At 36.3% G+C, this 23,338-nt stretch overlaps 1 protein-coding gene across 3 annotated transcripts in view; it reads right to left on the reverse strand.

Annotated features, from left to right (window-relative positions):
- The window catches only part of LOC137387452 (casein kinase I-like), a 73,687-nt gene that overhangs the window by 37,028 nt on the left and 13,321 nt on the right, over nt 1-23,338 (reverse strand). For all 3 annotated transcript variants that reach the window (XM_068073881.1, XM_068073879.1, XM_068073880.1), the window contains exons 2-3: nt 20,286-20,467; nt 4,043-4,083 (exon numbers count right to left, since the gene is read on the reverse strand). In XM_068073881.1, coding sequence (XP_067929982.1) covers nt 4,043-4,083; nt 20,286-20,418 — 174 coding nt within the window. In that variant the 5' untranslated portion in view covers nt 20,419-20,467. The remainder of the gene's footprint in view (nt 1-4,042; nt 4,084-20,285; nt 20,468-23,338) is intronic.

Consider the following 23,338-nt stretch of genomic DNA (forward strand, 5'->3'; position numbering starts at 1 on the left):
TTTCTGTTTCTACATTGCAAGTATTGTTCAACATTTGCTGCGCCAAATTTACTTTAAAGATGTGGTTGCGTCAAAAAATTCAGTTTAATGAAATTAAGACCCATAAAAGGCTAAAACATCAGCTACAATTTGATGCCATTTGTGTCTTTGTAGACCAACCCTGTCCAGAGATATATGCGTTTGAATGAGGCCCTCTTTTAAAAAGCTCACGTTCCAGCGGGTGCTCTTTCGTGACAACACAAGCAATACATCTGAAAAGAAACCACGAGCGATAAATATGAGGTCACTTCCTTAGCCAATCATCAGCGCGAAATTTTTATACTATAGGCCGTAATAAATGTTATCACTCGTAAAACGCGTTGTCTGTGATCTCAATTTTAGGGATTTTACTCTATTATTAAATCACATGGACATCGATATTTACTAAATTAATTAACATCGTTACTTTAATGAATTACTCGATCGACACGTTTTATTGGCGAACAACATAATTGTAAAAATTGCTGTAAAGTTACTGCGAAGGTGACTCCGAGTTTTCTTGGCATCAAGTAGTTAAAGTTCTACGGAGGAAGATCGGAGAATGGAGGTAAATTTATCTTTAACTTTGAGTCTCCTACAGAGTTTCCTGTGGAGTTTACATTCAGATTATATTTCCCTGTTTGAGGCTAAAATGTAATTTCCTGCGCGTGCCCGATATGTATGTATAGTGAGTTCTTGACGGCTTATTTTTAATCCATAGCATCTAGCAATACAATGGCTTAGATTGATGAATATACTAAAGGTAATATTTTAGTACTCATTAATACATGTACTAATTAACAAAATTATAACTTTTTGCTATCACTAATCATCGTTTTATGTCTTTTTATCGGTTCACCTAGCTACATTTGCTTCAAATTTTCTGTGGCAGTTTTATCTAGTAAATTAGATTTATGATTTGACTTTAGATGTTCACTTTTCACTTGTACAAAAAGGAAGAAAATCGATTGATCAATGCAAATCTTTAACTTCCAGAACCAAAGCTTCGAATCATTGGCTTGGTGTATTGTGCCTATGTTAAACATTTATTCGTTTTTAAAATTACACTCGCAATCTATCAAACTCCCAATTTGAAAGCGTTCAGTAGATACGCTTTAGAATGACATATCTATGAATGACATATATTTATTGCATTTGTTTTACTGATTACAGGATGATTATGTCGTCCCACCAGCCGAAGCAGCTTTGTCAGTGTGGAAACTGCCATAAAGGGGAAAGAGAGACTAGAATGTGTGCTGCATAAACCATGATGTTTTGTTTGAGTTTGTTGCAGTAGATGAATTTGTCTTATTGTATCAGCTAAAACTACGTGAGTGGCCACGACTTGATGAATATTTTTAATAAAAGCTTTATGCCGAGATGAAAATCTTTTTGCTTGTAAAAATTATATAATAAAATTATATTGTTGAAGATAATGCAAAACATGATTTACAGAATATTGTAATGAATTGGATACGGTATATGGATGTCCGCAGAACTGGAGAATGTGAATTCAAATCCAGTTTGCAGCAGACTTTTCACCCAAACTTCTCTATCCCTATGTATATTCTTTTCAAAGACGCAGCTGCTTATTTTACTTACGGTAGTAAGAAACTAGTTTTCGGTGTGGGCAATGATATACAGCCCCGCCCCAAGGATAGGCGACGGACATAATGTGGGCGGGGTTTTTGGGAAGCTGTATATCGTTAGTGTGGGTAGCGGCGGAACTGTGCTGATATAAAGACCTTATACTACATAGTTTGCTTGACAGAATTACCGTAGACCGTTAGAATTGGTAGTCGGTACTCAAATGTTTACACAGCATTTGGAGAAAGTGAGTAAGACAAATTTTCAATTTTCGTTATTTGAGGCCTTTGAAACATTCATCATAATGCATCTGTAGCTGGATTTAAAATTTTATTTTAGCCAACAAGAGCAAATACAAAATAAGATATATGCCAATTGAGCCGCGCAAGACTAGACTTTTATCACAAACAGCCGATGTGAATACGAGATATATTGACAGATAAATACCGCGTGACATCATTTTGGGCAAGTCTGGGCATGTTCTTATGGCCTGACCGTTTTTACGGCGATCAGATTTTTTCGATTTTAATCTTCAAATATCTTGGCAATGAGATCACCTAACACAACAAACAACATATCAACTGATAGAGAAAAAAAATGCTTTCTTTTAAGATCAACTCAAATTTGACGCAACCACATCTTTACTTTAAGCTACAACTAGTGTGTGCTAGAGTATATTGTGCTGCGTAGTCTTATCTCCCCCCTGCTACCGAACCAATGCACTGCCAGCCTACACTTCCATTCACGGGTTTATAAAGTAACAACAGAAATATTTTACTAATTACTACTTTTTTCATATAATTCCTACACGACCTTTAGGTTTTTGCAAAAATTTAGTTTTCTCGATAGTTTTACATAATGCAGTTGTTTTAACATGAGAGTGAAAAACAGATAATTGTAGTGAGAAAGCAACTCGCAAAAGTTTAATTCAATTCCACAACACATCAGGGCTGTGCTCACATGACAACTGAGGAACTACATTCTACGTTTCATCACTCTGATGCAAGTAATGGATGCAAAGCAAGTGTTCAGTCAGCACTGTCAATGGTGTCAACAGGCACTACTACTCCAACATGTTGGTAATGTTTTGAATGTGCTTATTTTACTATCATTGAGATAGCTTCATGTGTATTTAATGTTAGCAATGGTGCCATCTAAGAACAAGGACTATTAGCAAAGTCAATACCGTAAACACTACCATAATGTATACTTCCTATAACGTAAATTCCACATAACGTAAATAATTTACATAAAGTTTTTGCTTTGTACGACGCAAAAATTCCATATAACGTAATGTGTCAAGTTGGTCGAAGCTCTTAATTTCGATTTGAATACTGAGAATCTTGTAGTTGGTCTCAAATTTCGCTTTCTCCCTTGGGGCGAAAACGAAAAGAAATCACGACATATGTATAGCTTCATCTCTATAATATAGGCAAGTTGCATGATAGTCTAGTTCGACATGGTAGATCGTCTGATGTCCTGACGAGGCACAGAGATTAAACAGCGGCGTGATTGTTCAGAAATACTTGAAGGCGATTGATTGGTGCAGGGTGTTGCAGTGTTGGTCTACCAATCTGAATGTCACGAGTTGGGAGTATCATCGAAAACTATCTTTTATCATAACCTTGACCTATAGAAACGGATTGACGACGAATAGATAGACACCGCTTTTATTATCATAAATACATTTTTGTTTTACTTTAATGTATAAAACAATTGTTTTCATTCTTCTTTTGCTGAATAGACATTGTTGTTTAGGAAAAGAAACAAATGATTTTGAAGGTGTACACTCCCCTTAACTTATTGTAATATTACTGCAATCATACCATAAACTGAGTGAAAGTGATCACGAAAAGAGAATCGCAGCCAATAAACTGAAAGTTGAGTTTAGTTTTCTCTTTTTGTGTGGCCAAAGGGGTGAGTTTGGAAAAATCTTAAAATGCTTCAGGTCATTTACATGTATTTTAGTGTTCGGATAACGTAAAATCCCTATCGTGTAAATGTTCCTGAACCTTATTATCTACGTTGTAGGAGTGTCTACTGTATTAGCAAACCATAAGTTTTGCATAAATTATCAGAGATCGGCAGAGGTAAGATTGATGCTTCAGTGGAACACTTCAATCGATGTTCTACATATATCTTTAATTCATGTTTTTAACTATAAAACTGTACTTTTATGAATGCCTACCAACTAATGGCTCACTGATTAGCACAAATGGTAAAGCGTGTTACCAGCAAATGTTATATCAAGCAACATTGCTAAATTTTTATAAACCTGACGATTTAGCCCAACTGAGCTTACGAATAAACAAAAATTCAACCCACTGCAGGGGGATGCGAATGTATACAAATACAGGGCGTAGCCTGACAGTGAGACACCATGTATAATTATTGATACTTTCCAAAATACAGCATACAAATCAAATATATCACTTACCAACTTTACAGCCACGTGCTCTTGCGTATAGAGGTTCTTGCCTGCAAAATAATTTGCAAAAAATCAGTCTTAGTGATTTGGTATTAATTGTCAAGAAAGGGACAATGCCTATCAATGTCAATGCCTATCAATTAGAACACGTGGAGAAGCAACATCAAGGCCAAACAACAATACATTAGTTTGCGTACTTCTAAAGCAACTTGTCGATTTACAGCAAACTTCAGTGTAACAAGATTCACATTGCAATAAATAAACATAAAATAGGGCAACGACTAGGGCATATTGAAAAAAAGCTGGATTATGATTAATGTAAAACCTCTATTTGAAAGTCACCTTTATTTGAATGCCACCTCTAATAGATTGCCACTACAGAAGCGTTGAAAAATACTGTGTCATATTTTTAAAATGGACAAGGTCTTTATTTGCCCACCCCTTTGACATTCTTTGATCTTTACGAATCCATAATAGAAAGAAATTCATGGAACAGTGTCCACAAAATAGTAGTGATAATGAGTGGTTACGGTGTGCCAGAAAAGATCGATCGTCACAATCATAAGAGCTACACTCTAATTCGAAGTCACTAAGGTCTAAATCATATCCATTGTTTTCAGAATTGTCCATAATGTGGTTTTTAATCTGTCATGAAGACTTTAAAGGTTGCCTTGCAACAAAATTCACATTACAGTTATTTGGTATCAAAAGATTCACCATGTCTTACTCTGTTGTGTTGTAGGTGCCAAATGTGTGGAAAAGTGATTACAAGCTCTTAAAAGCTCAAAAACGAAAAGCTGCCGTAGATTGGAATCTATTTATTTTTCTGACGTATTCATTACAGTTTGGTTATTGTCTTGTCACGTGGCGTTCTCACGTGAATTGAAAGGCCAATAAAAAGCTCAATATAAATTTATCGTAGCACTAGTTTATGACAAACACTTCGGATTTTACCGAAGACCCCGTATCAAATATAGATGCTCGCTACTTTACAGTTTTGTTTTAACCTGGTCTAATCGGTAAGTCGTAATATGATCATGTGACCCAATACTTCACAAATAATTTTTGCAGCACTTTTCGATTATCACAGGTGACCAACAGGCTCGTCATGATTATCAGACAATGATATGTACTCCTTCGAGGTAAGGTTAAAAAATTAAATGAATTTTTACAGTAAGTTATAAGATATCACTGCTAAAAGTGACAGCATTACAATGAGGATAAAACAGACGTGTAAGAACGATAGACATGGTTTTATTGAATGCGTGAAATATATTTGTGAAAATATTTCGATGAATAATGTTGCATGAAAGTGTAAACAGAAACCATCTACAACAACTACGTCACATTTGAGCCATTTTGGAAAGAGAATCCAAACTACAGCAGTCTCGTGTGGCTGCAATTAACTGTTCGTTTTTTAGCTTTTAAGAGCTTGTATTCACATTCCTACATATTTGGCACCTACAACACAACAGAGTAAGACATGGTGAATCTTTTGATATCAAATAACTGTAATGTAAATGTTGTTGCAAGTCAACCTTTTAAAGCATTTTGATGAATGATAATAGTACTTGTAAAAAACACCCTACTAGCAGCTATTGTTATGGCGTATTCTAACTTTAAAAATTAAAAACGTCTTTAAAACGTTATGTCCGATTTCTAACTTCAAAGCTTAACAGTTTTTTTTAACTTTGAAAGCATCATCATCAAATCAATTAATAACTGTATAACGCTAATATTATATAATTAAAGTGGTTCCTAGTTTAACTCGGTCTAATACTTCGACGTATATGAAAACAGCTTAGCAAAAATGCTGGGGTGACAGCAGTACTGCCGCTTCGCCCAAAGAGGAGTGCAAAATATAGGTAACATTAGCATCATTTGACCCATAAAAGGCTTCAACTTATCTTTCCAAAACTCTGACGAGCTAGTCAAAAAAGACAGCACCACCTCTACTTGAACATCAACTTTAATAAAATGCCACTATTAAGAAAGGGTTGAAAAGTAGATCGCCATGGCGATCAAATAGAGGTTTTACGGTAATTAACTCAATAGGTAGAGTATTGGAACATGCTCTCATTCGAACAGGTTCAACTCAATCTCAAGTTTCATAGACCAATCAATGTATTGAAATTCTTGATTCTTCAACCACCTTGCGTTATATTGTACTTGCTTGAGTTAGACATTTTACATTGATATCTAAAGAAACTATGCTGCACTATTCATCATGGCTTTTCTAATTCATAAAACCAAAACTAATACCTGTATTGCTAAAAAAACTTCACTCAAACTCGATTAAAATATTGAAATGAGCTACTAGTTTGAGAGCCCCTTGGAATAAAAATAGACTTGGGGAAAGAAACATTACTAAACCATCTCCTTGCTTCTCAAAGGGTACATAGGTAAAGATCATTCACACCAATGATTACACCTAAGCATCTTCTTTACCATACACGAACAGGCCAGTTTAGCCCAAATTAACAAATAAGTCAAGTATAGGTTATAATGTTCAAACAAACTGAAAAAAACAACTACTTATGGTGAAAATGCTATTAATTCAGGGTCTTTTTCCTTACGTGGTCAAAGCTAGCCCCAAACAACTGCAATAAGTGGGATATCACTGTTTAAAAGTTTTACAGCATAAGGTAGTAGCATTATTCAGACGTTGCCATCTCGTGATATTAACAGTGCCATAAGCGCCACAAGCAACACCAAAATCACTAATCTGAAGCTGCTGAAAGCACACCAGCTGATTTCAGGCCGATTATCTCTGCCGATTTTCCCACTGACCGAAAATCTGTTCTTGAGAACAAAGCAACCGAGCCCAATTTTTTCCCAAAAGAAATTTTATCGGGCTGTGCCTGATCGACAACCAATTCTAGGCCGATTTTAAATTCGAGTAGCCAATGAAATCACTCTTCACAGCGAATCACACATTGTTATTTAAAGTGAACGCAATATTTGTCTTAGCATTTGTGCACACGTTTTTATTATGGCTGCAAGCGTGAGTAATTATTCTATCGAGAGCACCCGTGAGGTGTTTACTATGTCTTCTCTCAACGAGGAGCTTAAGAACAGGCCTCAAATCTATGACTCGACTCATCTGGAGTATCATACCAAACGAAAAGACAAGTTAAAAGAGCTGGAAGCTTTGTTTGGGCACAATCGTAAGTATTGATATTATGCTCTGACTTCTCGACACTTGTTCAGTATCCCAACCCTCAACATTGGCCATCTTATAGTTTAAATAGATACACTAACATATTTTTGAGGACCTAATTCAGTTTAAATTGTAAATGACAAAATAACATTACATCAAATCTGCTTTTGCTTCAGACTTACTCTAACACAACCCTAAAGGCATAAAAATTTTTGAAAATTGTGAGTCACTCTCAGTGGTCACTGACATTATAATAAACAAACTTCATTCACAGCTTCAAGGGTATTACTGCTAGGAAGATATTGGCAAATCAATTGATTTCTTATTTACATTATTGGTTTATTTGGTTGATAAAGAAGATTATGCCAGACTAGAGCCTAATATTATAATTTATTAATACAAACATAATTTGTTGCAAACTGGTATATTAAATAATCAATAAATACTTTTTTATACATATGATTTAAATACAATTATCATGATCAATAATATTTATTGCTTTAATTTTTAGAAAAGCAAACAAGCGCGAAATACTCAACAATCAGCAAGCAGTTTGTCAATTCTAAAGCGCTGCTGAAAAGTCAGACAAGGTCTGGATCTGGCGCAGCCAAACCAAAAATGTGGAAGTTTGCAATTCGTGCATTTTTTTTGTCGATCACATTAAAGTGGCTCGACAAGGCACCCCCTGAATCTCCCCATCAACACCAAGTGCTGAGGTGCAATACTATACTAAATGATCTTCTGCTTTTGATTTTCTGATGCATAGGTTGTCTGTAATATCAACTTAAACTCTCTGTGACCTCTTATTACTATTTCAGGAACATGTGGATGATGGAGTATAGAGTGAGGCAGCATTCATATCGCCACATCAAATAAATAAAAGAATAAAGCAAAAGGTGACTGAAATCGAGGACTACAGGGCTGAGAAAAGGCTTGCACCAAATTAGAGTGTCTAGCTATCAGCGCAAACCAAGGGCTTTTTTGGAGCCCTTCGTTTTTTTAGCTTGCTTTTTGGAGAATCTCTACCAGTGAAAATTCAGAAACTTTTGCTCCAATATCAGTTTTAAACCAATCAAATTCCTCTAGCTCCGTCTCATCCACATCACCTTACACAATCCTAGACCTCCCTTTCCCCCCGCCTGCTCAATTCCAGCCCTTCCCTTTCCAACTCGCCCAACCTGCTCAATCCCATCCTTCTTTGTTTCAACCCCCACTTGCTCAACCTTAGCCCTTTCCATTCCAACCCCCAGCCATCTCAATTCCAGTCCTCCCTTTTCAAACCCCCAAGCATTTCCATTCAATTATCCATAATGGTTAAAAATATTATATATTTATACCTATATTATATATCTTATTTACTTTTTATTTAATGTAATAAATATTATCACGACAATGTGTGAATTACTGAATATTTCTTCTCGCCCTGCAACGGCCCCCTGCAAAAAGCTGACAAAATAATCCCAAAGAATAAACTAATGATACCTTGTGTTGATGACCCATGTTAGCATACGTCATACTATAATTATCAGGTCTGGGGATTGTAAATGGCTGCTAGTAACTCTAGGTCACCGCTACAAACTCTAATCACCTAACTATGACTAGTTCAAACTGGAATAGGCCAGAGTTGAACTTTGTAGTATTCTCAGAAGACCTAATTAGAGCTTTAAGGTGTCATCATATTACTAACATGTATAATTTATCAGTGGAGTGACTGAAGGCATCTTCTATGTATTTAGTAAATATATACCTGTGCAGGAGGTTAGCAGCGAAGCATAGCTCCTTAATGTAGTCTCGACCAGACACATAATTCCTAGACCAACGCTAAGATTCTTTATATTACTTCAATAATAGGGCAGCAGCAAACAGCCATGTTTTCAAACAAAATTATTTGTTTTACCAGAAAATATCTGACATAGAAACGAGTAAAATACTGTCGTTGAATGATTCGCACAGAAAACGTTTTTGGTTTATGAAAGTATTGGTTAGAGCTCAAATAAATAGTATATGTGCTCGATGAGGACTAGTGAAAAACAGCCAATACAAAAAACAGACTCAACATTATATGGAAATATCCAGAACTTTTTCTGCAAACTTATGAACGGTCTAATATAACCGAAGGCTGATGAACAGTCTATCAAAACTGAAAGGCTGATGAATAGTCTACGAAAACAAAAACGCTGATGAACAATCTACTAAAACTAAAAGGCTGATAAACAGTCTACTAAAACTAAAAGGCAGATAAACACCTACTAAAACAAAAGGGCTGATAAACAGTCTACTAAAACCAAAAGGCTGACAAATAGTCTTTTAATACAGTCGATGCCTAATTACCTAAACTTCCTAATATATAAATTTCACTGAATGTGAAGAATTAATGTAAAATTATTTACGGATGGTTCATTAATTATGAAATCTCCATACAGCATAGAGCGTCATGTTGGTGCAAGTTCAGCAATTCGATTTCAATAAAGAGATTTGCATAGTTAGCCTCAAAAGTAGGATTTTCGCACTTGCCACACTTGGGAGAGAAAACGATGTATTGAAGTATCAATTACATTTTTTACAATCGCAAATTTAGCAAATTTCATTTTAGACATGCAATATTTTTTCTTTTTTCTCTGTAGCATAGACCTTGCTATGGAGAGAAAAGTAAAAAACTGATTTACGTTGATGTTCAAGGTGTGCACTCGCCCTAAATTCACATAAAATTACTGTAATCGTAGACCTTGAAGCATGTGTAAGTGAAAGGAGGAAAGTTGTTGATACAAACCAATAATACCATAGTTGCTGTACAGCCATTAGATTGAGATGTAAAGTTAAGATTGTGATTTGAAGCGACAAAAGAGTGAGTTTGAGAAGACCTACAAATGAATTAATCTAAAAGTATTTTGCACTTCGCTATAACCGGACAGACAAATGACAGACGGACAAACCCTGAGACCTATATGCAGACTAGCCGGATGCTCAGGTGATAAAAAAGTTTTTGTACAGAAAACTTACTTTTAATCAAACATATTTAACATCGACATTTACTCCTTTAACTTCTAAATCAATGTGTGTGTTTATTTCTGTGAATTATAATATTTGTTTACTGTTTTATTTCTGTATAATTCATACCACACCGGCTGCAGTGCCTACTACAGATCTATACTGATTGCAATAGTCTTGTTGGCTATAATTATGAGTTATAGCATTTTTCTTCACTTATGGCCTTGCTTTTTCCTTCTGGTAGGGCTTCATGGAATTTTCTTCTGGGATGGCTTTCCATATAACGCTAGCCGCAGTGTTTAACATGAAGCCATCACAGATTGGCATGCACTCTAAGTATGTACCAAATTTATTCCATGGTATAACAAGTTGGACAGTGTAATGTATCGGATAAATAGATGTCTGCAAAACTGGAGGTTGCAACTTCAAATCCAGGTCGCAGCAGATTTATCATTCTTAATAACTGGACAGACTTAAGCATGGTCAGTCAGACGGACAAACCTTGAGATTCATATACATTTGCAGATGAAAGAAAAGATGAATGAACTTGATTATTAGTAAATGTCATTCAAAGCAAATTAGACCATGAAACTAAAAAATAATAATAAAGTAAAATTGCATATATTGGAAGAGGAAATTCTGTCGACATAACGCTGTTCTATGTTATACATTATAAATCACACTAAGAGACAGCAAATTGTTGTAAAAGGCTAACTAGAGTATGAAAAGGTTTCAGCTCATATTCACATTTCTAATTATGTAAATATCCGTGATTGTGATAGCGCCAACAATGTTTTCATGGAGTTTTACCAAAAATCTGACATAGCTTATGAAGAGTTCATTTACAAAAACCGCTATTTCCATACATTGTAAAATTCAAGATTTTTGCTCTGATAGAATGGTCTAGCCTCAAGTTTTCACATGAAGCATTTCATTTAGCTTGAGACAAGTTATTTCCAATATTAAATACCATGCATAAATAGATTTGGTTCCAAATCAAGTTATTTCCACAGCGACTTATAATGCAAAATCTGTTATTTCCAGCAAATCATCTTATTAGTTCAAAATAAATAAGTCGCGATTGTGCTAACTCTTTTCCCAGAGAATTTTGCTTGTTTTGACAAAGTTCATTAATGCCGAACATTTCTATCATAAACCTTTAGTTAAAACTAGTTTAGAATCAGCAGAAAATTCTAAACAAGAATCGATGTATTTGACAAGCAAAAGCAATGCTTATTATTTTTTTAGATTGTGAATTTGACTTGAAAGAAAAATTTTATTGTTTTTTGTGATTTGACCAAAACGCAGACACCCATTCTCTAACATAAAAATATAGTTGTCAGAAATATCTAAGCCTGACACTGAAGAACTAAGCATCTAAAAATGCGTTTGGGTACGTTTCAGCAAGTTTTCTCCTCATGTATCTTAAGCTGGATATAAAAACTGGAAACCGCGTTATTATGCCGTGAATTCAGAGTACAAAGAAAACTACCAAACCGGTTGGCCTTTTTGACAAAATGATAACCTAATATTTCAAACTTATTGTGTCAAAACTTTGGGCAGATTTGTTACCTATGTGATTTCTGATCAATGTTTCTGTATAGGTACTAACTACCCTAGAACTATCTTGTATACCCTAGGACACTAATATTTCGCTAGTATTTAGTTTCGTGAGTAGCACACAGAGTAAAATTTCGCTGCAACTTAATTTCGCAGCTCTGATGAGTGCGAAAATATAGTGATGTGAAAATAAATACAGTGGAACAAACAAATTAGATTCCTCAGGTCCGGTCCTCTAGTAAAAAAAGTTGTTATATTTGCGACTAGTTTGTATTTGTAACCCGCAGGTATAAATGTATGGCAGAAATCGATAATTCAACGTGATCGCTTGCTGCCATTTGTTTCTTGGACTATCAATGACGTCTCGGTCCTTTCCGTCGTGACCGATATGGTACCAATATTAGATCTCAAGTATTTATAGCAAGCGATGGCCATGGCACGTTTTGAGTTCACAATATTTCAAATTTAAAAAAAATCAAATACAGTACATGTCTCATAAAAAAGAAAATAGATAACAACCAACATCACAACCAAAACTGTATAACATGGTTGAACCTGGTGAGGGTTGTTATCGTTTTTGGTTGGCAGTAAAATTCATCACTACAATAAGTATTATTTAATTGTATGACTTCACCTACCAGACTTTCATCCTCATCAGTTACAAATTCGGTGACTAAACTGATATCATCATCTTCTTCGTTTGTCTTGGCTTTTCCAAAAAAACTTGTTATCTTAATTTGCTTCGCCATGCTGCTCATTCGGTGTATTAACGAATTTACTAGAAATTTCCCAATGAGCTCAATCACACACAAAATTATCTGCATTTCTAATATAACGATTTTGTTGTGGATATCAATGAACTACAGGGCCGTATTCCCTTGGACAGTTGGCCGGCTAAGACGCCCAAACTTTTTAGGAATTTCATAGTCCAACGGCTATAGAAAGGTTTTTATCGCTGTAGAATATCACTTTATTCGAAGCCATAGATACAAACATCAACTTTTAGTAGTTCTTAGGCGTCATTATTATCTTCATCAGCGGCAAAATATTCTTGTAAACGACTTTTATAAAGGTTTGCAAAATATCAAGTTTCAGCAAACATCTGCTTGCCCATATCCTACTTAATGAACTTGAAATAAAATCGGCAAAAATGATCTTTGTTAAAACGCTTAAAAGAAAAAGATGTCTTCTTTCTGAGCTTTTTAACTGCATACAAGTTTTGCCTGTTTTAATTTTAAAACGTTTTGTCAGTCACATCAGCTAAAACAAAGCAAATCTCAAAAAATAGAAAAATGTTGATACTTGCCAATAAAATTTTTTAAAACTTCACGTGAGAGGCCCGGCTGAGGCCCTACATAAGAGAAACCTGTTGGGAGCTTACAGCACCCCCCCCCCTCCTTCTCCACACCCCAGATGTTCATAACTAGTCGTCTAACATTAGCCACCCAACTTGCAACCAGTGAATACAGGCCTGCGTAGAACATAGCTATTTAATTTCGAATTTTCGCTAGTTTGTTATGATAGTTTAGTTTCGCGCATGAATTTTTCGCGTGATGATGACTCCGCGAAAACGCGAAAGTTAGATGCCGCGAATACTTAAGTGTTCTAGGGTACTAAGGCCAGCCGTCATAAATGTTTGCTGTCAGAATGTGCCATACACGATGGAGAGACGACAGCATTACCAAACAATAATAACCCCCATTTGCAGTAACTGGAAAATTGATGTTGTAATATGGATCTAAAATTGATTACTGTATTATACATCATTTGAAAGAGGACAAAATTTCCTACAAATTGATGCTAAATATTTTATAATCTAATATAGTATAACATTTTAAAGCTCAAGTCAAAGCGCAAGTCCTACGTAAATTTGCATATAATTATGCTGTAGCTCAAATTCTGATGGGTTTTGTCCCTGCAATCAGTTTCTGGTTGGTGTTTCTAGAGGAATTATTTGTTTTGCTGTCTGTGTAAAAATCCTAGGTACTGCTGCTAAACAGTCAACAGGTATAACAACATGGTAGCTGACAGCAATATCCATTTGAATAGTGTATGTGGATTCCTTTTCTTCTACTGTCTGTCTCACAAGCGTACAAGGTGCTATTAACTCACGCAAGACCAACGCAAGCAGCAATCGCAATTAAAATGTTATCTCAAAAGGTTTTGAGTATATATTGCAATATGACTTAATTACAAAACATTAAAATAGAAACATACAACACAGAGCAGGAATTGTAAATTTATACAAAAACCTGCTTCTTTTGCATAGCTCCCTTTTTATCTGTGAAACGCATTTGACAAGGTTCTGTTACATATGGTAAGCAGATTCACAGACAAAGTTAAAAGTAAAATATTAAAGACAATACTGCTTACAAGCGTCAGCCATTAAGTATATTACATAAGTATTCAAATGAATATTGCTGCCAGCTACTATGTTCTTTTCAATGTTGATGTGAGGGCAGAAATCGCAATTAACTTAATAATTGGTAGTTATACATGTGCATTGATAATTAAAATATTAAATTAAATTTTTCGTAAGACTGAATTATGCCTTAAATTATCAAAAATTGTTTCAATTATCAATTGTTGTCTTGTATCAAATCAAGTTTCCAAAATAGTTTTATTAATAATTCAAATAATTAATTTTCGTAAAAACTAAATTATGCATTGTATTTTCAAATTAGCTTTAAAAACGTTTGCAATAAAAATTAAATCAAGAAAAAAAATTTCCGAAATAAATTTGGAATTAAACTGAAAATGTTTTGAACCAAATCTGTTCTGGTGCTTCTGCTGACGCTATTCATGCGTTGATGACATTCTACATCATACATCGGCTGAATAGCATGAAAGTAAAAATGTCTGCCAGCTATACTCGGCTCACTTATACCGATCTACAGAATAATACAGAATAATTCTCCTACATACATGCAATCCATTCAAACATGATTTTTGAATATTCGGCAGCTTGCCACAATATTTTTTCATTTTCCAAACATTCAAAAATTTGGAGATAACTGGTTTTGAAAATGAAGTCTTCATATAAAACCTCTATATGGCACCTGCCCATAATTTATCCTTCCAATTATAAATCATAAGAACAGTTCAACTGTGTTGATCTGTAGCCTAGACAATGGTTTTGTCATTACTGCTAGGCCGCAGCTATTCAAACACTGTTCAGTGTGGTAATTGCCCGATGAGTTGATTAGCTGGTGTATAGCAGATCCTTTGAAAATTTGTCTTGTCAGAAGGTTTTATAGTGACCAGCGAATAAATTTCATTTTAGCTACTCCTGACCCTATGGTGGAACAATTCAATTTATTAAATCCACTATTTGCAAAACTAAGTATTACTATCGCAATCGCTAGTGATACAGTTCAACTACTATAGATGAAACATGTGATGTGTAGGTGTTACACTGTAGTCTACTTTTATATGAGGGTCTTACCCAATTGAGTTAAACTAATAATGAAAGGTCGCAGTGTTTGCCATTGCTAAGCGGCTCCATTACACTTTTTGCCCAGGTAATTTCCAAGCAGGAGTTGTCAGCACTATCAAAGGACTATGTATTGATTTACACTACTAGGAACATATTAAACAATCTGCATATGAATCACAAGTTCCTGTTCTAAATCTCAATTAGATATTTGCTTTGAAAAATGATCTACTACTTGCTGCTATGTTTAAGATGCCATATATGTATATATATTATATATATATGAAAATATAAGATGCCATATATATGAAATATATATCGCATTATGCCATATATACAATGAAAACATATATATATGGCATCTTAAACATAACTGATGCCAACAACCTAGACAAGAATAAAGGCAAAATAGTGGTAGGCCTACATCAAACATTGCTATTTCCGAAATGGCGAAATGCATTAGGCTAGAAGGAAAATCCATTGATCTTACTGATGACCCACGAGTGCAAGACACGACTAATGGCGAGCAGATCAAGGCAGTGATTAAGTACAGCCATTTGTCAACAAAATGTCAAATATGTGCCATACTTTGCTGAACACCAAAAGTCATGTAGACTACAGACCTAGTACTAGTGACATTCAATCATGGCTATCGGCCAGAAATAAAGGTGTTAAAACCAGATGAAAGAATCTGCTATATACTCTACTCGCCTGTTTACCTTGCACGAGAGATCGTCAGCTGCATTAGCCATAGATATTAGGCATGATCTACAATAGCACCGGGCTTTAACTCCAGCAACTAAATTCATACCTATAGCCTTACATAGCCTTCCTTTTGTGCAAACTATATTACTCTACAGACAGACCATCTTGACAACTTGAGGTAACTTGAAGAACTTGAACACTTTACTGACACTGCAGAAGTAGGCTGCGCCAATGCAAAACTCCTCAAAAACACCATAGCACACAGTACTCCATCTTTACGCCCGTTTAAGATGATTCATGTTACGCAGTAACAGTTGAGAAGCGCACACTGAGATAGACAAATAGACCTGTAAATGTGTGACAGCGGTTAAGGCCATTCAATCCTAGCCTCCTCGGTCATTGGCACCAGACGGCTCCAAGAAGTTCACAATGCAGTGGCAGAAAAGATGAAGACTATTACTGTAAAACTGATCAACATTTACTTGTGACAGCTGAACAAACCTACACTATTTGAAATCTTAACCGGGCAGAAAAAGCCAAATCCAACTAAAACAAGAATGGTTTATGGATTCTTCTTGCTTCTATGTACTGTAGATACTGAGCTTTTCTAGCCCATCACTATAATCAATTGTTCTTTGTCGTCTCCTCATGAGAATTTAAATTCATAACCAGACATGAAATTCATCAAGTCTTGCTTACCCTAGGACACTTATGTATTCGCGACATCCAACTTTCGCGTTTTCGCGGAGTCATCCTCTCGCAAAAATTTCATGAGCGAAACTAAACTATCATAACGAACGAGCAAAAACACGAAATTAAATAGGTTTGATCATTGATAGTCCAAGAAACAAATGGCAGCAAGCGATCAATTTGTATTATCGATCTCGCCCACACATTTCTACTCGCGGTTCACAATTACAAACTAGTCCCAAATTAAAAAATATTTTCTTACCGGTGAACTGGACCTGAGGAATCTAATTATATTTGTTTCACCGCATTTATTTTCACATCACTATATTTTCGCACTCATCAGAGCTGCAAAATTACGTTGCAGCGAAATTTTACTCCATATACTACTCACGAAATCAAATGCTAGCGAAATATAAGTGCCCTAGGGTAACCACAAACAGGAGCATCCTAAAAGTTTACCTTTGTGGCATGACCTCAAAATGTCTTAAAAATAATAACAGCACAAATTTTCAGCCTTTCTTCCATCAGCTGTGCAAAACTAGAAAGGAATGAAGCCAGCCAGTGCAAGGTACATCATCATAGATAAATCAGTTTTATTTCCTAAAGCCAAGGGCATCTCGACTAAGCTATTAATTAATGCCTTTCCACTGTGTGGTCTAGAAGAGTAGTCCTAGTAAAAACTACATTCATGTTGTCCGATACAGCAGTTTCTAGCAAGCAGCTTGTAACCAACAGTGCTACTAAGGAAACAACTACACCCAATAGCACAACTTTCCCACATGTACAGCTACAATAAACAATGAAAATTGCAAGGAAAAATTGATCATATTGTTTTCTAAACAGATGAATGACGCACAAGTTGTAATGACAGAGGGGAACTGTGAATAAGGATGGGAGATCAGGCATGGGAGATCAGGCATAGATCACAAGCATCAATGCCATTTGTTCTATCTCGGTCAGAAGCTAGCTTTTCATCGATAGTCTTTCTATAAAAAAATGTCACCCAATGCATCCAAGCACTCAGCCAGCCTGAAATAGGAATTTCCGGAAAATATGATATTTGAGGACGTCAAATATGCTGTATCGAAAGCTCAATGCTGATCAGCTAGTATAGACTACCAGATAATTTTAATCAATAATACAACTCAATCAAACTTCTGTACGTTTTAATGACAAGAATATTTCCTAGACTATGATGTCAATAAGATTTCAATTAGAGCTGCGAAGTATGTTTGTTTCCCCATCTAGCCATAAGACATGGCTACTTGTCTGACTGCTAGACCAAGCCTCAGATTGTTCTGACGCTCTGATAGCTGCTTGTCAAAAAAACAGGAAATAGAATCAGGGTCTTTGTCTAGCACGCCTGACATGAACACAAAGAACTGTCAACATGGGAAGAAGTCTGCACCGTTCCACTGAGAAATAAATCTACTGATGATAACTAGAGAATTGGTCTATGAGGGCCTACAATGCCACCTTCGACAATTACAATTTTATTATGTTATTTAAAAAAAAATTGAACCGGCTTGAAAGTGTTGTTTTATAGGCATCTATTTACTTCAGAACACACTATATTTTTCCAGTTGTCCTAAAAATACTCTAAGTTATTGCTGCTACATTCAAATCAGGGCTAACAAGTAGTTATAATAATGACATTATTTATAACAAGATGACAGAGAATACTCTCCTGTCTGTGATAATAAAATAACTGAGGAACAGAAATAAGCATTGTCTCCATTAAGATTCTATGCAGAAATTGATGAACCCGAGATAGGCCTACTGGGTTTGTAATAAGAAATTTCCTATCCTCGTTACAACTAGAAACATCAGATGTGACAGACAAAGCCAGACCGAGTAATTAACAAACCCAGTGATGACTCTCTCCTTGATTTGTTAAGTAAAGCTGCAGAACAAAGCCAGAGGCACTGGATGACGTACAATTTAATTAATAGCTCAAAAGAAGCCTGCCGAGGCTAGGTCGAGGCTACACCGACAACTGGTAATTATTGACAAGTAGCTTTTGTCTGCTCATCAATAGCATTCACAAACTCGGCTTTCAATAATCAGCATATCAGTAGCAGAAAACATGAGAGAGTCAGAAGTTTTTTTAATGCTGATCAGTTAAATCAAAGGAACTTCAAATAAATCAAGATAGACTCGTTTGGCATTGCACGCTTCCCTAGTTTTTGTAATTTTTAGGTGAAAACCTGAAGAAGGTACAGTTTATGGCTGACTAGAAGCCCGCCTAGGTGTGCCTCAGTCCTTCCTATACCTAGTCACTGTCGGGAAAGACCGAGCCAGAGATAACCATTAATCGTATTATTAGCTGTAGTACATCTCATCACTATATTTCACGATTGTACTTGCATTATAAGATGGACTGGAATAGACCATGCGGTATGTGTGAGTAACACTTTCTTGCATCTATGCCAAATAAGAATTCTAGTTTGTATTTGATAGAACTTCACTTTTTATGGTTTGCATAGAGCCCACTCTACTTATGACTGAGTTCCCCTGAAGGTCGACGGGCTGTTGTCGTGACAATACATGTAGCTATTATACATGTATGTCTTGAACAGGGCACTGATGCAACTACAAAGTCTCACATGTTAGTTCAAGAAGATTCAGTCTGACTGGTTAATTCTGTTGGAACTGAGAGTACTTTTAATGTTTTAAAAACTACTGTAAACACTACTGACAACATTGGAACCGAGTTGTCCTAATAACGGTATCTGGCCACATCCTTGGCTACGTAATTGGCCATCATACAAACTTGCAGAGAATCATTATTAAAAATTGTGAATATAAAGCAGTTAGGTGAGAAGACTAGAGTACCTGGTAGTATACTGCAGTGAGGTGAGAACACTAGAGTACCCCATAGTCTACTACAGTGAGGTGAGAAGACTAGAGTAGCCCATAGTCTACTACAGTGAGGTGAGAAGGCTAGAGTATCCAATAGTCTACTACAGTGAGGTGAGAAGGCTAGAGTACCCCATAGTCTACTGCAGTGAGGAGAGAGGACTAGAGTACCCCATAGTCTACTGCAGTGAGGTGAGAAGGCTAGAGTACCCCATAGTCTACTACAGTGAGGTGAGAAGACTAGAGCACCCCATAGTCTACTACAGTGAGGTGAGAAGGCTAGAGTACCCCATAGTCTACTACAGTGAGGTGAGAACACTAGAGTACCCCATAGTCTACTACAGTGAGGTGAGAAGACTAGAGTACCCCATAGTCTACTACAGTGAGGTGAGAAGGCTAGAGTACCCCATAGTCTACTGCAGTGAGGAGAGAGGCCTAGAGTACCCCATAGTCTACTGCAGTGAGGTGAGAAGGCTAGAGTACCCCATAGTCTACTACAGTGAGGTGAGAAGACTAGAGCACCCCACAGTCTACTACAGTGAGGTGAGAAGACTAGAGTACCCCATAGTCTACTGCAGTGAGGTGAGAAGACTGGAGTACCTCATAGTCTACTGCAGTTTGAAGTAACATTTTATTGCCGCAAGTCAAGCATGGAAACCATGTGAAGCTAGCAGGCTCAACCACCGATATGATGTTATCAATTCACCTGATCAATGCCTTTTATTAACCAGTTCGTCCTAGGAAGTGAGCCTAAACTGGTAGTTACTGCATTGCAGTACAGTAATTAGCATGGGATAGCTTGCCCATTGTTATAAGATATTCTATACAAAAAGCTACAATATCAATAAACTCTTTACCAAGTCGAAGTTCTCCGAAGTTTCCATTTCCAATTTTTTTGCCGACTCTCCAATTGGGTCCGACCATGAGAGCGCTGGTACTACCAGATGTTCGCCCTCCAGAAGTACCCGAGCGCCTATCATCACCCATCATGGAATAGCCAAGATGCAGTATTCTTGTCTACGTCATTTCTTAGTTTCTTCTAAAAAAGGAGAATTGATGGGCACTTACATTGGAAGGGCAATCAGGGGCTGACGGGCACTGCCCAAAATTAAAGTCTGGTTAATATTAAACACAGCTCAACCCCAACAAATTATGTTACTGTTTATTCCTCAAGGAAGTTGGTTTGCATGGGCACATGGGGAATATCCTCCATCTAGTCCTAAAGGAGATCTACACTCAGCCTATCACAACAGGCTTAGCTCTTAGGTAAAGGGAATTTCAATTATTCGTTTTTTTAAGTAACAAATGTTGTTTCCGACCAATACTAGGTTTTGCCTTCAGCTCCTTGCGAAAGTTGAACAGCATTGAACTACTGCCAGCAACTATCGGCGGTACTCGGCGTGTAGGTTTCCATTTTGCTGCTGATAGCCCTGCGATCCTGTCAGTGATGGTTGCGGCATATATGGGAACCAGGCTTTACTGATAATATTTTGCTTTAACACTGTTTGGAAACTGTCAACTGTTTGCAAACTATGTCACACAAGGGGAAATTGAATTGCTAAAACGTTAATAACCCTTTACAACTGCATTTTTATAACATTTTAAACATTTAGATTTATTTTAGCATAGCAAATGCCACCTAACCCGCGCGCAAAGATGCGGTCTAAAGACGAGCAGACTACAGAGGGGAATTCTGATAAGAATGAATATTTCACTTTTTCTAATGACAAGTAGAAGTTTTACCACCACAAGCATTCCCATGTTCGTTTTGTCTGTTACTGTCAACGTTCACATTCGGTCTTATCAGATTCCTGTCGGGTTAGCCAATGTACGGCGGGTTAGCCAAGGTGAGGCAATGTGAACAGGATTAGCAGAGATACTGACCAGTGAAGTCTTACGGAAATGAACTTATGTTATATCTTTAGCTTAGGGAAAGAATATAACTTTTGAAATAGACATTACTTTCCCATGATTAGCTAATTAATAACTACTTATCAAAAAGAAAATGCTAGAGGCCCAGTTTATTAACACAATAATGACCCAATCCTGCTCAAGCGTAGCATACTCTGACCCCCACCACTCGAGCCCTGGCCCACAGTATACTTCTGTTTAAGGGTAATCAATGACAGCACTCAGCATTGGCAAAAACTGATTCAAATGAAGCTTTTGTCATATTCTACGTCTAAAGAACCCAAACACTAGCAGAGCCTAATAGTATTAGGATTTGCGAAGACTCCAAATGGAGATTTGGCTGAAAGAACAATAATTATGGTTTGGATGACTCACAAGGTATTGCAAAGAGTGACAGGTATCACAAGGTATCGCAGCGAGTGACTTACTACTAACCTCTAGCAATACTAATATATAACAAAAAACTTTTCTGTAACAGGATACACTAGCTGGATGATAGTCATGAAGTAGCAGTGATTATGAATGCAAGGTTCAATGCAAGAATCAGATTTGCAAGGCCGCCAAAGAAACCGTGATGCTACAGAGACATAGCATACACAAGGTTCATCCAAAAAGCAATTCAACAAATATTAAACCATAACTGTCACACACAACTTTGATCGTATTTTATATTCAAAATAAAGATTGGTCCACTAACCTTTAAAGTCATTAAGGCTTTTTTAAAGAGTTTCAATATATCTATCTCGAAAACAACACAATCGGCATTACAAGCTCCGCCCATAAATATGTGACGAAACCTAGCTTTTTCAGGAATGGAAGTTAGAGATGTTTAGTCCGATTTAGAATAATAGAGATGGGTGACTTAAAACGCATTATTATCTAAATCCAGCCTGTAAAATAATCTCAGTCTTTTATAAAAGGTATATAAACTATTTAAAATTGCTCGTAGCTTGTTATATGATGTTTAAATAGGCTGAACGCTGAGAAAAATGAGCTCAAAAAGCGCGGTTTTATCACAGGCTAGCGTTGTTAACTTGTTATCGTGCTTTTTTTGAGCTCATTTTTAAATATGCAATGTTAAATAGCTTCTCTACCTTTCAGAAAAAACTGAGATTATTTTTAAAGCTGAATTTAGATAATAATGGATTTTAAAACACGCATCCCTATTATTCTCAATCGGTCTAAACATCTCTACGTAACTTCTGTTCCTAAAAAGCTAGGTTACGTCACGTATTTATGGGCGGAGCTTGTTGTGCCGATCGTGTTGTTTTCGAGACCGATATTAAAACGCTGTAAAAAAGCCTTCATTACTCTGAAAGTTAGTGGACCAATCTTTATTTTGAGTACAAAACCGGAATCAGCGTGTCTGATTTACCTAGTAAATACAATAAAAGTTGTACATGACAGTTATGGTTTAACACCGAAAACAGCATGCGAGGGCCTAACCACAAGAAATAGAAGTCCTAATAACATGATCGCTATGAATTGAATTAACATGGTAAACTACTATTAATACACGTGTGTCATAAAAATGAATAACATCCAATGTGAATAACTATCTATATGTAATAAATGAATCAATGAATCCAAATGTAGTTTGGCATGGAATTAACTTACTCAAGTCGGCATTTCAACGTCCTTCACTGTTCTACCAGAACTATTAGCTGCGTATATTACTAGCTCGGTATACAGTGCACCCTCGAGATACGATTACCCTGATGTACGATTTTTTCATCTTACGAAGTCCAACATTGTGAAATCTTCACCTCGCTATACGAATTTTATTTCACCATACGAATTTGAGAAAAGTTTCGCCCGAGTTAAAATTTGGCCGTCGGTGTGCTCATAACACACGTCGAAATAAAAAAGACACCGAAATATAGTTTGCCGAAAACATTCTTAGAACGTTTAAAAGAGACACGATGATCGACTTCTCTTATATCCGCGTGGAAAATTTCGTGTAAAATGCACAAGCGAGAGCAAATATTCATTTGTAGCG

The sequence above is a fragment of the Watersipora subatra genome, chromosome 2, assembly GCF_963576615.1.
Source record: "Watersipora subatra chromosome 2, tzWatSuba1.1, whole genome shotgun sequence".
NCBI classification, from domain to species: domain Eukaryota; kingdom Metazoa; phylum Bryozoa; class Gymnolaemata; order Cheilostomatida; family Watersiporidae; genus Watersipora; species Watersipora subatra.